The 16,899-nt window shown below is 34.6% G+C and overlaps 2 protein-coding genes and 1 long non-coding RNA gene across 3 annotated transcripts; all 3 read left to right on the top strand.

The window, feature by feature from the left end:
* Nucleotides 1-354: 354 nt before the first annotated feature.
* LOC129795797 (uncharacterized) lies at nt 355-2,746 on the top strand. The gene is made up of 3 exons (XR_008751153.1): nt 355-522; nt 664-904; nt 1,228-2,746. It is a non-coding gene; the product is annotated as an uncharacterized LOC129795797 (long non-coding RNA).
* Nucleotides 2,747-3,494: 748 nt separating this feature from the next.
* LOC129794464 (uncharacterized) lies at nt 3,495-12,264 on the top strand. Its single transcript, XM_055835216.1, has 15 exons — nt 3,495-3,705; nt 3,798-4,279; nt 4,387-4,659; nt 4,721-4,886; nt 4,960-5,208; nt 5,271-5,584; nt 8,123-8,288; nt 8,487-8,735; nt 8,810-9,076; nt 10,075-10,556; nt 10,745-10,897; nt 10,946-11,017; nt 11,090-11,174; nt 11,588-11,836; nt 11,911-12,264. Exons 1-15 carry the CDS (start codon nt 3,634-3,636, stop codon nt 12,223-12,225), a joined length of 3,594 nt encoding a protein of 1,197 aa, XP_055691191.1. The 5' UTR covers nt 3,495-3,633; the 3' UTR covers nt 12,226-12,264.
* A 493-nt stretch (nt 12,265-12,757) lies between these two features.
* LOC129795792 (probable cytochrome P450 12b2, mitochondrial) lies at nt 12,758-16,839 on the top strand. Its single transcript, XM_055837272.1, has 6 exons — nt 12,758-12,991; nt 14,643-15,124; nt 15,332-15,604; nt 15,689-15,854; nt 16,078-16,326; nt 16,401-16,839. Exons 1-6 carry the CDS (start codon nt 12,923-12,925, stop codon nt 16,716-16,718), a joined length of 1,557 nt encoding a protein of 518 aa, XP_055693247.1. The 5' UTR covers nt 12,758-12,922; the 3' UTR covers nt 16,719-16,839.
* The last annotated feature ends 60 nt before the right edge of the window (nt 16,840-16,899 follow it).

The raw sequence follows: 16,899 nt of genomic DNA, 5'->3' as shown, positions 1-16,899 counted from the left end.
AAATGAAAAATGTGTGTAGCGGAATTGATTAACGTCGTTCGCGATTTTTGGAGGAAAAACTCACCGATAAAAATCCAAATGCATTTTATTTAGCTTCTAAAACACACAAACTATCTTTTCACACACTTTTCAGTCTATTTTTAGTATGTTTTATTAATAAAAAACTAATTTTTCACTGTTCACGCAATTCTGATAAAATTTTCTCGGGCACCATAGAAGAGGTGAATTTTGGAAAAAAAATCATCACACTCACCACACCGATGTCTCACGAAAAGATGTCGGAGATGTCGATCGTGAAAATAAAAATTGAGGTTAAGTTTGATTGTTTTCATGCGAAGTTTGTGGATGTTTCCGGATGATTTTGTTTTTATTTTATGGAAATTGTGCTCAAGAAAGTGAAAAACGGCAAAGCATTGAATTTTTATTCAATGCAATGCTACCTTTTATTCGAGTGACGTGAAGGAAAATCGTTCATTTTTTCCAAGGAATTTGATCACCCCAGATGGACTGGAGGAAAGACAGGTTAGTGGAGACACTGAGCTATGTGCTATGGTTCAGGTGTGGAAGATTATCATCAATACCCACAAGCCGCCACAGCAAGCTAGACACAAAATATATCACACACTACAGTGCTGATTCTAATATGAAATGTTCTCTTTTTAGCTCGCAAGGATTTCAAGAGGAACTATTCGTGGTATTAACAAAAGTTACGCTCAGACCTCATCGACCTGGCCATCACTTAAGTCGACAAGACTACAAGTTTTCTTGAAGGAAATAGTCCAGGATCTGAAGCTAGAATCCGGCTGAACAACATTGGAAAACATAAATGCGACATAAAAGCCGGGAATCCCTATCACGCACAATCAGTTTAGCAGAAAGTAAATTGAGGCTCATGTCGGGATAAGTGAGATGAAAATACAATTTATTCCAGAAACAGTTGCACGGAAAAAGCCACTGAAGTCTCTGAAAGTTGTGCAGGCATCATTCCCATTGCATCAGGAAGATTCTAAAGAATCTTAGAAAATTCTTTTTCAACACCCGGCTAATCTTTGGTTTAGACTCCTAAATGAAATCAAGCATCAGCTGGATGTTGAAAAGGACGTTGCTAAGATCCCTTATAAACCTCTTGATGCAATAGGAAGGATGCCTGCAAAACTTTCAGAAACTTACGGCTTTTTCCGGGAACACATTTAACCATGAATTTCAGTAAGTTTAAAATATTTGCAGCTCAACTATTCATCTTCCTGTGCGGGGATTCAGAGGTTCTCCTTAAGCTCATCTGCTCACCAAACCCACAGGAGATTTTAAAGCAGTAGCTGAACAGCAATTTGCAGTCAAGGATCTTCCAGAGTATAATGGATCGCTGATCCTCCTTTTATCTCAGCTTTGGATTTGGACTTTTTGCCGCAATTTATGGCCCGGAATAGATGACGAGTGAAGACATCAATACAGAAGGAAAACTATCAATTTGATTTTCTATGTTCAAAGTATTATTTATTTTAGTTTATGTTTTACAAAAATACTCTATTAACAATTTTTTTTTAAATTTAATAAAGAGTGAATTTTCTTTATTCATGAAGATTTTTCTTTGATTTTTCACTGGCAGGAAATTTTTAAACTCGAGAGAACAATTTCTTTGGCATTGTTGGAGATTGCAGGATCCTCGGAGCTGAGATTGGGAAGGAATTGTGTCCCGTGACATAAAGAGCCCGCTGAAGATTGAAGGCAATGTGTGTGCTTTGCGTAAGGAGGTACCAAACAGCGTACTGATAGCCAACAAATCGTCTATCTCCACTCACTGATAATACTGAGACTCGCATCCTCTTCAATAGCACTCAGAAGAGTCTCTGTTTCGGGATTCTTTTATTACAGGAAGCCATGTTCCTTCCAGGAATTTCGTAATGGGATTGTCAATGTGCAGTGGCGTCACTGTTCTTCTTGTCCTCAAGAACACACACAGCGCATGAGAAGGTATTTCACTCCCTCTTACCACGAGAATGTTCCAGGCCAGAGGTTACATCACAAATTACACTCAACCCATCCTTGGCGGTTGACACCACGCGTTTCACTTCCAGACTGAACTCAAGATCATGGAGCTTCTTCAAATGAGCCGTAGCGTTAGTTTGGTCACCCGTAGAAAATTCTACAGTCCTAGTCTTCCGTGTGTCTCCCCTGTGGCCATCGTTTGCAATCCAGACGAAGTTCCACAACCCTATGAATGGATTCAGGATCTAGCAAATCCTTCTGCACTGAATCACTTGGTTTAACATCAAAGACCCTTCGTCGTGATGAGGTTTCTGGAGGAATTTCCACCTGTTTGAATTTCGCTTCTGACGCACGGTTATTCCACGTAACAACACAACCTAATCACTATACCTTCCTGGCCACTTTGGTAGTCATTCTCCTGACAAGCTATAAGAAAAGTCCCTCCGCACAACGCCGTTCATCTGCCGTTCAGTTGACCTAATTTCATATCTTTTTTAACCATTTTTCGTCGATTTATTTTCACGATTTTCACAAATTTATTTTTATTTTTACACAATTAATTATATTCACACTAAAAGGATAAAAAATACAAAAATTACTTTTAATTCGCTACTTGATTTTCTTGAAAAAATTCACCACCATGGCCCGAGGTGAATTTGAACATTCGTGGTGTCTCCTCTTGCACGAAAATGCTAGAGAGAGATAGCTTAATACAATTTTATGCGTGAAAGACAGAATAAGCCAAAACGACGTAAATCAATTCCGGTACAAAATACGTTAATCAATTCGCCGTAATCCAAGTTTGACGTTATTCAAAACGTCGCTATGTAATACCTGACTGTATAGTACGTTTTTCTTACTTTAATTTCACTTTGTATTGAAATTATATTAAGGTGACGTAGCCTAGAAGGTTTTTGGGTGTCTAAACATCCTCTAAAGGTTCAGGATTTTTTTAACATATTAAAACAAATTATTTTCATGCTAGAAATTTTATTAAAATAAATTGAATATTAAATGTAAAAAAAGAGACAAACATTTAATAGTAACATTAAATGATTTTTAAACGTCAAAGGAAATGTCAGTCTTTAAAAATATGTTGAACGTACAAAAGAAGTGTCAGACGTCATAAAGAATGTAAAATGTCAAACAAGAAATGTCAAAAAAAATCATCAAACGTTAAATAAGAATCATTAAACGTTAAAATATGACAACAATAGAAAATGAATGTCAAACGTTCGTTAAATTATTTCAAGTCAACCATTTTCAACATCTTTGAGATTAGAAAAAAATCTGAAAAGAGCTCCTTAAGTAAATTTCTGGCTATTCTATCTCACAATACAATTCACCAATTTATCGATTTGTGTAAATTTATTTTTTCACATTGTCTACGTCATTGGAATGATCCTAATATCAATTAAAATTGGCAATTAAAAGACATTATCTTGCGAATCATCAGTGTATTGATTTTTATTTGTTTGATATTCATCATTAAATTTTTTTTTACCCAAAATAGTATTACACATTCTCGAGGAATTGGTAAATGTTTACCACATTTTTTTTCAACAGACTCATTCACATTGACTTTACGGTTTATTTAACTGATATGATTGTTTAGTTTAATTCGTGCATTCAGCGAGAGTGGTCAGTATGTATATCATTCGAAAGAATAATTTGTCTTTAATTAAATCCAGACTATTTTCATCTGTGCAAATTTCAAAGGTAGAATTTTGTGTAGAAAATTAGATCTTATTTTGTGAGTAAATGATTATTAATTTTTAAAGTTTTAATTGCAATTTTTTTTTGTATGCAAGGCAAACATCCTGCAATTTGATGATGAGGGAATTGAGAAGAGCTGGCGGGGTGCAAAGGATTACGAAAGTATTCCTGGACCAACAGCATTTAATCTCATGAGGAGCTTCTTGCCAGGAGGACAATTCCACTCAATGCAATTTACGGAAATTCATCAAGTTCTCACGCGAAAATATGGACCAATTTACAAACTCTGCGGATCATTTGGCAGGAATGATATTGTTGTTGTGACTGATCCTAAAGATTTTGAGGTGGTTTTTCGAACTGAAGGATCTTTCCCTGTGAGACGTGGCCTTGACACCCTTGCGTACTACCGTAGATACATAAGAAAGGATACTTTCCCCACCAGCATTGGTTTGGTTAACGAACAAGGGCAGAGATGGTGGAATTTAAGGCATAAAGTTAATGATGTAATGATGAAACCACAAATTACCAAAGGCTACACAACAGCTGTTGATGAAGTTAGCAAGGATTTTGTTAAGAAGTACGTGAAAAATATTAATTTTGCATTCTAAAATTTTCTTTTTACCTGAAAAAATTATTTTTACTCCCAAATCTTTCTTGAGAAATAAATAAAATTGATTTTTTTAGGCTACACAATATGAGGGATGAAAATTTGGAAACTCCTCCGGATTTATTTTACCAACTAAATATTTGGGCTTTAGAATCAATTGCCAATGTGATGTTAAACACAAGACTTGGTTTATTAAACGAGAAGCCAAATGAAAATCTTGGGCTGTTAATGGAAAATGTTAAGGATTTCTTTCAACTAATGTTTGAACTTGATATACAACCATCTGTGTGGAAATACTACAAAACAGCCAAATTTAATCGTTTTGTACAAATTATGGATGAATTGCATGGGTAAAGTATTTATTTTTCATAAAATTAAGCTGTTTTTGGTAAAAGATTTATTTTTTTTTAGAATGATAGGAAATTACGTGGAGAAAGGAATTAAAAATTTACAAGAAACCAACACTAATCAGCAAGGAAATTCAAGAGAGAAAGGAGTCCTTGAAAAACTCTATGAAATTGACAAAGATGTTGCTATTCTCATGGCATTGGATGCCTTGTTAGCTGGAGTTGATACTGTACGTCATTACCTTATAATTCTTCCTCTCATCGAAAAATTAAATAATTGAAAAAAACAAATTTTCTTTCCAGTCATCTTCAGGGTCATTCTCGATCCTCTACAATTTGGCTAAAAACCCAGAGAAACAGAACATCCTCAGGGAGGAATTGCTGAAGATTCTTCCGGAAAAGGACTCCCCATTAACAGCGGAAAATATGAGAGAAATGCCATATTTGAGGGCTTGCATCAAGGAAGCATTTAGAATGATGCCCGTTGTGAGTGGAAACTTCCGGGGAACTGGTCGGGATATTGTCCTGCGAGGATATCAAATTCCACGGGATGTAAGTTGGATAAAAACTTTAAACTAATTTAATAATCGAAAAAAAAATCTTCCTTATTTCAGACCGACGTCTATATGCCCAATAAAGCCGTTCATATGAATGATCACTACTTCCCCGAAGCTGAATCGTTCATCCCTGAACGTTGGCTGAGGTCACAGGAGAAACATGAGAACTACAACCCCTTCACGTATCTCCCATTTGGCTATGGAATTCGTGCTTGTATCGGTCGTAGATTTGCTGAACTCGAAATGGAAGCTCTAGTGTCACGATTAGTGAGGAATTATCATCTTGAGTGGCACTATCCACCCCCGGGAATTCAATCAATGACCATCAACATACCAATGGGGGACCTAAAGTTGCGTCTTAAGGAGTATCAGTGAAGGATATTTTCTTTAAAGGCGTTTAGGGTACAAAAAATAAGAAAGAGCCTTAGAAAAGATTAAAATATTCATCAACATTAAAAGGATGGCAAGAAGATATTCGCTTTATCAGCTTCTTAAAGGCATTTGAATGTATTTTGAATTTTTTTTTACAAATAAATATTTTTAGATCTGAAAAAAAAATCTTACTAAACTAGAATAGAACTAAAATAAAGAAAAAGTTTGTTGCAGATATGTAAATTCTCCTACTAAACTGCTTGTTCTACCAATTAATTTTTTTTTCATCAATACTCTCAGTGTTATTATCATCTAATTGTTTGTACTGTTTGTACTTGATCTTGATTTTTATGGTCACTGAGAAAGGTGTTGGATGTTACAACGTAATAAAAAGTTGTTCAAGTGTCTACCAAGGACGTACAAGTGCGATCGAGATGTTCTTCAACAAAAGAAATTTCTTCAATCTCAAAGAATTCCATTTCTTTTCAAATAAAGCCAGAAAAGTAAAAATGTTGCAACTTTTTTTTTTAGTATGAAAATTATCATAAAATACTCGTTTTGGAAGTTTTGACACAGAAAAGGTTCAAGAAATTAATATTTCCAATTGTGCACACATCGATTAAAAATTAACAAAATACCAGGAAAAATAAACATATGTATACGTAGATATTTTCCCATAGCTCATTCACATGAATTTACCCCACTCTCTTGTATGATTTTACAAAGTCTCAAATTAAGAGACCGAAGTTGATGCATTTTTGGTGGGCGATGATTAAATCTCTAACGATTTGTCAACTTATTCGATATTACAGTCAACAATTTAACATAGATAATTTATGAACATTTATTTTGTCAAAAATTTCCTCAAAAATATAAACAATGACGTCATAATTGTGTTTTTTTTTTATCTCTTTGAATGCATGAAGTAATCATTCTAATACTTCTTTGATGTTAACTCCTACAAAAACACTTCTTTGATAGTTTTTACACGGATATTTTTGTTTCATGCATAAAAAAAAGACAAAAAACACATTGATGACGTCACTGTTTACATTTTCAAGCAAATTTTTGCTGCTTTTTCGCAGCTGAATGCGGAGGAAAAAAAAGGAATTTCTTTGTCCATTTCTACTGATTAATTTACATATTCTCTGATAACGTATCTCTTTCTATTGTTTCCTCGAATGAGGAAATCCCTATGGGAAAGCGGGTAAACTCCTTCATTATTAATGATCGTTTTTTTTTTAAGCGAGGTACAAGTGTGTGCTAGCATGCTAGCTACTCTTTTTATGTGTGTCAATAAGAGCCAAATAAAGAATATTTTGTGCTCAATTTAATTGAGATTGGAAATAATAGTTGTTTTTCATTTAAGATAATTTTATTGTTATTTTTTATAAATGCTCAATAAAAAAAAAAGATGGGATAATGCCGGATAACGGCGAGTCGACAAAAGTCAAGAAAATATATCTACTTTAATCATTTGCGACTTAGACTTGACTAACTTAGGTCTCTTAGTCTGTTTAGTCTCAATTATTGAAGTGAATAAACTCAATAAAGTATTTTTTTATCAATCTATTAATTAGAAGTTTCTACAAATGTTTCTTTTGCGCAAAAGAATTATTAGTAATTTACGATTTTATTCGGAAATGGTTAGTAGTGACAATAAAGCAACAACTGTGCATCTAAAAAAACTTAGTGAGGAATGGAGGACAGCTAAGCCGTATTCCAGGATTCCGGGTCCTTCAATTTTCTTTTTGCTGCGGAATTACATGCCAGATGGAGAATTAAGCAACTTAGATTTCTTAGAAGCCCACAAAATTCTTCGAAAGAACTTTGGACCAATTTACAAACTAAAAGGAATTTTTGGGAAGCGCGATATGGTTGTAGTGGATGATCCCAAAGACTTTGAAGCCCTCTTCCAAGCAGAAGGTCCTTTTCCCATAAGACGTGGTATGGATGCTATCACGTATTACAGGAAAGAGTACAGAAAGGATCATTATTCACTGACAGGAGGTATTATGTGTGAACAAGGTGAGGCGTGGTGGGATCTTAGGCAAAAGCTCAATGGTGTAATTATGAAGCCAGATGTTATAAATGAATATACTTCAGGTATTGATGAAATAAGCTCAGAATTCGCTGCAAGGTGTGTTCATGAGGTTCTTTAACCTTCAGAGTATTTTTATCAGTTTTTTTTGTAATCTTTTTCACAGATTAAAGAAATCTTACGAAGGTCAATCAGATCTATATTATCAACTGAATAAATGGGCACTAGAAAATATCGGATACATTACCATGAATCAAAGATGGGGTCTTCTGGAAGAGAAACCCAATGAGCAAATCAGAAAATTACTCGAGTACTTTCAGATTCTTATTAAATTGTTATTTGAACTGGATTTTCAACCGTCCCTGTACAAAATTTTCAAGACATTCAAGTTTAAATATTTTCTTCAGACATATGAGATGATAGAAAAGTAAAAATTTTCTTTTTCTTTAAGTAATTTAAATACCTATTAATTTAATTAATTCGTCTTTTATTTCAGCATAATTGAAGAATTGTTTGAAGAAAGTTTAAAAAAATTAAATAATCAACACTTTGGAGGTGAAGACAGCAAAATTCAGAAGTGTGTCTTCGAAAAATTATTAAAAATCGATCAGAGAGTAGCTAAGCTTATGATATTTGACTTAATTTTAACTGGTATTGATACAGTAAGTATGTATTAAAATACATTTAGAACAAGTTAAAGTGAACCAGAATAGAGTGTCTTAAGCTCCTTAAACTGGTTGCTTAAAATGAAAGCTATAAGAACCTATTCGGCTTGTCCTGATTTAATGAAAGAAAATAATAAAAACTTGAGCTATAAATTGTTGGTCAAACAATCCTCAAATATTTTTCTCCATTTCTAGACTTCATCAAGTACATTGGCACTACTGTATTACTTAGCTAAAAACCCAGAGAAGCAGGAAATTCTCAGAAAAGAATTGCTGAAAGTTCTCCCTAAAAAGGACTCTCTATTAACAGAAGAAAATATGAAAAATCTACCATATTTGCGAGCATGCATAAAAGAATCAGTGAGAATGATGCCAGTACTGAGTGGACAAATGAGAGCACCTATTCGGAATATTGTCCTTAGTGGATACCAAATACCCAAAAATGTAAATTTCTTTTTTCTTTTCTTATTTCTTTTAAACTTCTTTCTTTACTTTTAAAAGAAACAAATTAATTTTAGACCGACGTCTTCATGCCAAATGAAACGCTTTACAGGAAAGAATGCTACTTTACAGAACCAAATTCTTTTATTCCGGAACGATGGTTAAGAGAATCGGAAAAATGTGTGAAAATCAACCCCTATGTATACCTCCCATTTGGATATGGACGTCGTATTTGTGTTGGACGAAGAATTGCACAGCTTGAGATGGAAACTCTCACTTCACGCTTAATTAGGAATTTTTACCTTGAGTGGCATCATCCACCACCGAAGATTCGTTCAACAACAGTCAATATTCCATATGGAGACCTCAAGTTACAACTTAAGGATTACAATTAATATTAATTAAAGTTGATAAAACTTTGGTGTAAGGAACTTTATCTCAATAAAGCTCAGTTTTTTTCATCTTTATCTAATCTTCTATAATTTTCTATATAAAATTTTGTGGAAATGATATCTATAAAAATAAATTTTACAATCAGGATAAGCGGGTCTAAAAATTTATAATTCGATTATAATTTTACATATACGATAACGCAGTCTTATCGAATTTCTGAGTTCATCCATCCACAAGGACAATGACCATCTGCACTGACTTTAGGTGAATTTATTTTGACTCTAGTCTGATTTTATTGCTCCTTTGAGAAAACATAATACTGCACGCTATATACATTTATGTATATTACCGACAGCACATTACGTACCTTTTAAATTGTACCACAAAACATACTAAAAAAAGGTAAATTCCAGACTAATCATTAATTAAATTTGTCGAATTTTTGAACACTGATGTTAACACATCAGTTGCTAAAGTCTCATCAGGTAGACAAGATGTTTTTGGTGCGCAAAAGATATTTTAGTGCTAATCAGTTCCGTTGTTTCACAGCTCAAGCCAAGAAAGTGAGCATAATTTTGTTTTTACGCTTTTAATTTAAATCACAACTAATTTTATCTAAGCCTATCTAATATTTTAGGTGATTCTTTCGAAGAGTTTTATTATTAAAAAATAGTTTCAAAAATAAGTCAATTTCTTTTTCTTAGTGATCTTTTGAATTCACTGAAAATTCTACGTAATGATTTGAAATCTTTGAAAGCTCTCAGAAAGATTCATATTGAAAGTACATAATGCAGTGATCTAGGAAAAAGTTCATAATAAAATTGAATAGTTTTAATTAATTTGAAAAAAAATTTTAAAGCCTCAAAGATTCAAAGTGTTCTGTGCATAAAAAGTCCTTTCAAAGTGAAAAGTTCAACTTTCAAAGATAAAAATATATTTTTTCATAAAGGCAACTGCAACGGAATTTGATGATGAAGCAAGTCGAGAGAGTTGGAAGGCAGCAAAGCCCTACGAGAGTATTCCTGGACCAACAACGTACGGACTCATCAGGGGATTCCTTGCTGGTGGACAGTACAGTGGTGTATCAATGTCGGAGGTTCACAAAAAAATGAGGAATCTCTATGGGCCAATTTACAGACTGAAAGGAACTTTTGGGAAGGGTGATATTGTTTTAGTGTTCGATCCCAAAGATTTTGAAGTGGTTTACCGCACAGAAGGAACTTTTCCCATAAGGAGAGGCCTTGACAGCCTTACGTACTACCGAAAGGTGTACAGAAAGGATAAATATCCCATTTCTCATGGCCTAGTTATTGAACAAGGACAAGGATGGTGGGATCTCAGGCAAAAAGTCAATGGTGTTATGATGAAGCCACAAGTTACAAAAGGTTACACTTCGGCTGTTGATGAAGTCAGTTCGGATTTTGTTAAAAAGTAAGGATAAGAAAAAGAAAAAGTCTAATTAGGAAAAACCTTATTACGCTATTTTGAATGACATCAATGTTTTCTTTTTCCTCATTCAGATTACGAAGATTACAAAATAGCTGATAAGAAAAAAAACTTAAAACATTCAACAACAAGCTAATTTAAATTTATGATGGAAATTCTTTTTTCTTTTACAGGCTACATACACTGAGGGATACAAATCTTGAGACACCACCCAATTTCCTTCTGCATCTCAATCTGTGGACATTGGAATCAATTGCGTACATCACCATGAATATGCGATTAGGCCTCCTTGGAGAGAAGCCCGATGAGAGTGTTGAAAAACTGATGTTTGACCTTAAAGAATTTTTTCAGTTGTTGTTTGAACTGGATTTTAGTCCGTCTATTTGGAAATTCTACAAGACACCCAAATTCAATCGTTTCATGGAGATTATGGATTACATGCATGAGTAAGTCCAACGCCTCAAAATAAATTAAACCATTATTGTTAAGCAACTTGACAATTACCTAAATATTCACAGAGTCATTGGAAAATTTGTAGACAAAGGACTCGAGAACTTGAAAGAAAATGCCGCAAAAGGCAATAGCACCGATCGTGATAAAAGCGTACTGGAAAAGCTTTATGAAATTGACAAAAACATTGCTGTGCTCATGTCTTTAGATTCTTTAGTAGCAGGAGTTGATACGGTAACAAAACAGTGAGGTCTCGACATAATGTTCTTTCATTTTTCTGGTTTTACTTTATATGGGCTCTTGCCTAGCACAATAGAAGCGAGAAAAAATAAATACAGTCAGGTATTAGTTAACGTCGCATAGGATGTACTCTTCTCACCCATTAATAATAATGAGTGGAAAGAGTATATCCCATGCGACGTTAACCAATACCTGACTGTAGCTTGTTTAGGAGATATCCAAAATTATCAAAATAAAAGAAGATTCAATAATAATTGAAACCAAATATTGGAGAAGTTCTGCGAGAGTCCAATTTAAATTAATTTATTCATTTATTTCTTCTTTAGACTTCCTCAGCTACCTTTATGGTCCTCTACAACTTGGCTAAAAATCCAGAGAAGCAAAATATCCTCAGGGAAGAACTGCTGAAGATCCTTCCGGATAAGGACTCTCCATTAACAGTAGATAACATGAGAAACATGCCCTACTTGAGAGCCTCCATCAAGGAGGCATTAAGAGTGACACCAGTAACAGTCGGAAATATTAGATCAACGGGCAAGGATATTATTCTGAAAGGATACCAAATTCCTAAACACGTAAAGAATCAAACCTAATGAATGGTAAATATTTTTAAAGTATTTTTCTGATCATTTTTTAAATTTTCTTTTAGACGGATGTATTTATGAATAGCTCGATGATCTACACGGACGAACACTACTTCCCTGATGCAAAAACCTTCCTCCCTGAACGATGGCTTAGGTCACAGGAGAAGCATGAGAACTACAACCCCTTCACGTATCTTCCATTTGGATTTGGGCATCGCAACTGTATAGGACGGAGATTTGCTGAAATGGAAATTGAATCCTTAACATCGCGCCTTGTGAGAAATTATCATCTTGAGTGGCATGGCCCCCCTCCAGACATTCGTTTATCAACAATTAATACCCCTCATGGAGATCTCAAAATGACATTGAGGGATTACTAATAAGTCTTCAGCTGACTTTAACAACAAATTACTATTTTACGAGGAAGGACATCTCTGGGACTTATTGCACCTCGTGCAAATTTTAAATACATATAGGAAATTAGAAGATAAAATTTGGTGAATGGAGATTAGATGATATTAAAAGAATACGAACATTATTCCGATATAAATTAAAATTAGATTTTTTCTTGGGAGGTCCTGAATTTGGGGTTTAGAAAGAAAACTCCAATTTCACATTATTTACTTACTTTCCTTCTCAATCAGATCTTTGAGCATATTCAATTATGTTATGCTATACTTATACTACGATTATAAATCTCTATTAAATTGATAACGCAACCTTATCAAGCTTCTGAGTGCATCTACAAGGACAATGGCCGTCTGCACCGATATTAGGTGAATTTATTTTGACTCTAGTCTGATGTTATTGTTTCTATGAGATAACATATTCCGCGTGCTATGTAATATAGCCACCAACACACACTGTGAAACCCTGAACTTAAACTCTTCACTAACAACACATTATATATTAAATAGCATCACAAGCATGCGCAGAATGATGTGGCAAAAAATGCTAAGGAAGATAAACTCCGCGCTCTATATAATCAAAAATTGGTCGTGATGATAAAAAAAAATAATTTTTGAACAGTGGGTGTTAGAGGCACATCAGTTGCTGAAGAGTCTTCGGGTAGACAAGATGTTTTTGGTGCGCAAAAGATATTTTAGTGCTAATCAGCTTCGTTGTTTCACAGCTCAGGCTAAGAGAGTGAGCATATTTTTGTTTTTATGCTTTCAATTTAATTCAAAATAAGTTTTTTTTTTAAATCTAAACCTGTGTAAATTTTTTAAAATTGGAATTCTGTTTCAAAAATGAATCTAATTGTTTTCTTAAAGTGATTTTCTATGAAAATTCCAAGTAATGATTTGAAAGCTTTGAAAGCTCTCAGAAAAAGTCAATCATAACGCGTCCAGTTATTAGAGTTGGTATACCACAACGCGGATGGGTCAGTCTATGCGTTGTAATTTAATTTTTGAGTAGTATTAGTAGGCAAAGCCGATCTTTTGTGAAATTTGGCAATTTGATGCATAAAAAAGGTCATATCCTAAGTTCTATTAGACCTACAAAAATTTCGTGACCAGTTATGGAAAGCTATTGAAATAAGCTATAATATGACATATACTTCGATACAGTCATACCCCGCATAATCAAGTCGAGGTTATACTCTTCTCACCCATTAATTTTAATGCGTAAGAAGAGTATAACCTCGACTTGATTATGCGGGGTATGACTGTACATTTCAAGGTCACCTCCAGAACACAAAATGGCGTATTTTTGTTTCACAAAAAGAGTATTTCGCATTTTTCGTCCTGAAGGAATGGTTCTAGAGGTTTCTGATGTTTTAGAAAGTTGTAGAGTTTTGCAAAACCTTTAATTTGATACCAAGTTGAGCAAAATCGGACAAGCCGTTCAAGAAATATGACTCTTAAAACTTTTTAAATACAAGAATTTTTCAAATGGTCATATCTTCTAAACGGCGACATAGATTTTCTTCATTTTCGGACTGGTGACAGATATTAAGTCAGGCTACAACATATCAAAATTTAAAAGAAATCTATGATCGGGGTTCGAAGATATTGCCCCTTAAAGTTAGGCAATTTTTGTTTTTGTATTTAGCGCCTCTTGCGGCCATTTTTGGAACTTGGAATGTTCTAGATAGTTGTAGAGCTTCTTAAAACCTTTAATTTGATACCAAGATGATCAAAATCGGTCAAGCCGTTCTCAAGTTATATCGAAAAAACACTTTTTGCTTTAGACCGCCATATTTGCTAAACGGCTTGACCGATTGTCAAGTATGAATTGTTGATGAAAACGTCTCACTGAGCCCTACAACATACTAAAATTTCAGACCTCTAACTATAAGGGAAGTGGTTGACAATATTCCAAAATGGCGGATGGCGGCCATCTTGGATTTCGAAAATGCGAAAAAAAGAAAATTTACACCCACATTTCTATAGAAAACTTCAAACCGGAAGTTTCTATCTTTTACCGTTCTCGACTTATAAGGCAAAGTATGGCGCACCGGCCGGCAGGCCGGCCGGCCGGATCAAAAATTTTCCACCACCATTTTCGTAATGTGGGATGTCCAAAACGTGCTCATACCAAGTTTGAGCCCGATCCGAGGTGGTCGGTTTTTCCGACGATTACAATACTTGGTATGCCACGATTGTGGTATACCAACTAATTCGTATTAATCACTGAACTACCAGAGAATTCCAAATAATTAAATAATTTTAAGTAATTTGTGACCATAAGCCTGGCCAATCTAAACCCACAGTGTCCTGTATATAATATCCTTTTCCTTTTCATCCAACATTTTCAATTTAAATCTTTTGATTTAAAATATTTCTTCCTAAAGGCAACTGCAACGGAATTTGATGATGAGGCAATTCAAGAGAGTTGGAAGGCAGCAAAGCCCTACGAGAGTATTCCTGGACCAACAACATATGGACTCATCAGGGGCTTCCTTGCTGGTGGACAGTACAGTGGTGTACCAATGTCGGAGGTTCACAAATCAATGAGGAATCATTATGGGCCAATTTATAGGCTCAAAGGAACTTTTGGAAAACGAGACATTGTGGCAGTGTTCGATCCCAAAGATTTTGAAGTGGTTTACCGCACAGAAGGAACTTTTCCCATAAGGAGAGGCCTTGACAGCCTTACGTACTATCGGAAGGAGTACAGAAAGGATAAATATCCCATTTCTCTTGGCTTAGTTAGTGAACAGGGACAAGGATGGTGGGATCTGAGGCATAAAGTCAATGGAGTTATGATGAAGCCGCAAGTCACAAAAGGTTACACCTCGGCTGTTGATGAAGTCAGTTCGGATTTTGTTAAAAAGTAAGGAATCAAACCGAAAAAGATGTTTCTGTATGAAACACAGCTAAAAGCCTTATCAAGAAAAACCTTATCAAGCTATTGTGCACAACTTCCAACATTTCTCCATATAGATTACGAAGATTGCAAAATAGCTGATAAGATAAACCTTAAAGCATTCATCAACAACCTACTTTGAATTATTAAAAAAGATTCTTGACTCTTTTATAGGCTACACACACTGAGGGATGCAAATCTTGAGACACCAGCCAATTTCCTTCTTCACCTCAATCTTTGGGCATTGGAATCAATTGCTTACATCACCATGAATATGCGATTGGGTCTTCTTGGAGAGAAACCCGATGAGAGTGTTGACAAATTAATGGTTGTTCTCAAAGAATTCTTCCAGTTGATGTTTGAATTAGACTTTCAGCCATCCATTTGGAAATTCTACAAGACACCCAAATTCAATCGCTTCATGGAAATTATGGATTACATGCATGAGTAAGTTAGCGCCCTGGCTAGTTTCTAAAAAGTAAATTAAACTATAAAGAATAATCTTCTACATTATTACCTAATTTTTAACAGAGTAATTGGAAAATTCGTCGATAAAGGACTTGAGAATTTGAAGGAAAATGCCGCAAAGGGAGAGAACGCTGGTCGAGAAAAAGGCGTGCTGGAGAAGCTTTATGAAATTGATAAAGACGTTGCTGTTCTAATGGCTTTGGATTCCTTACTAGCAGGAGTTGATACGGTAAACGACAATATAGTAGTTTAGTTTTAGTTTATATTCAACATTGCCAACAAGGCTAGAAGTTAGGAAAATAACTAATTATCTTTTCAGTTTATTCAAAATGTTTTTAGAAAATCAAAAATTGGTAAAATCACGGAAATTTTAATAGCTAAAACCGTTAAAAATTCAAAGGAATTGAAGGATTCTTAAGTAAGATATTAAATGTAAGCATTTTCTTGCTTAGACTTCTTCAGCAACCTTCATGGTCCTCTACAACTTGGCTAAAAATCCCGAGAAGCAGAACATCCTCAGGGAAGAACTGCTGAAAATCCTTCCAGACAAGGACTCTCCATTAACAGCAGATAATATGAGAAATATGCCTTACTTGAGAGCCTCCATCAAGGAGGCATTAAGAGTGACGCCAATAACTATTGGAAACGTTAGATCAACGGGCAAGGATATTGTTCTGAAAGGATATCAAATTCCTAAAAATGTAATGAATCAATCTTTATGAATTTTTACCGATTTCAAGACATTTCTTTAACCATTTTGAATTCTTCTCCATAGACGGATGTATTTATGAATAGCTCAATGATTTATACGGATGAATACTACTTCCCCGATGCTGAATCCTTCATCCCTGAACGATGGCTTAGGTCACAGGAGAAACATGAGAACTACAACCCCTTCACATATCTTCCATTTGGATTTGGGCATCGCAACTGTATTGGACGGAGGTTTGCTGAATTGGAGATTGAATCCTTAACATCGCGCCTGATAAGGAATTACCATCTTGAGTGGCATGGCCCTCCCCCAGAGATACGTCTATCAACCATTAATATCCCTCATGGAGACCTCAAAATGACCCTCAGGGACTATCAATAAGTAAATGTCAAAATAACACCAAAAGCTTATAAATTCATTAAAGTAAATTTTAAGAATTAGCTCCAAAAAATATTTTTTTTATGAGATTAAAAAAAGAATAAAAAATTTTCCACCAATAAAATATTGTAAAATCATTTTTTTTGTTTAAAGTAGAGCCAGATGAAGGTAAGAATTTTGTTGA

The sequence above is a fragment of the Lutzomyia longipalpis genome, chromosome 4, assembly GCF_024334085.1.
Source record: "Lutzomyia longipalpis isolate SR_M1_2022 chromosome 4, ASM2433408v1".
Taxonomy (NCBI): domain Eukaryota; kingdom Metazoa; phylum Arthropoda; class Insecta; order Diptera; family Psychodidae; genus Lutzomyia; species Lutzomyia longipalpis.
This window is presented reverse-complemented; position numbering and strand designations above follow the sequence as displayed.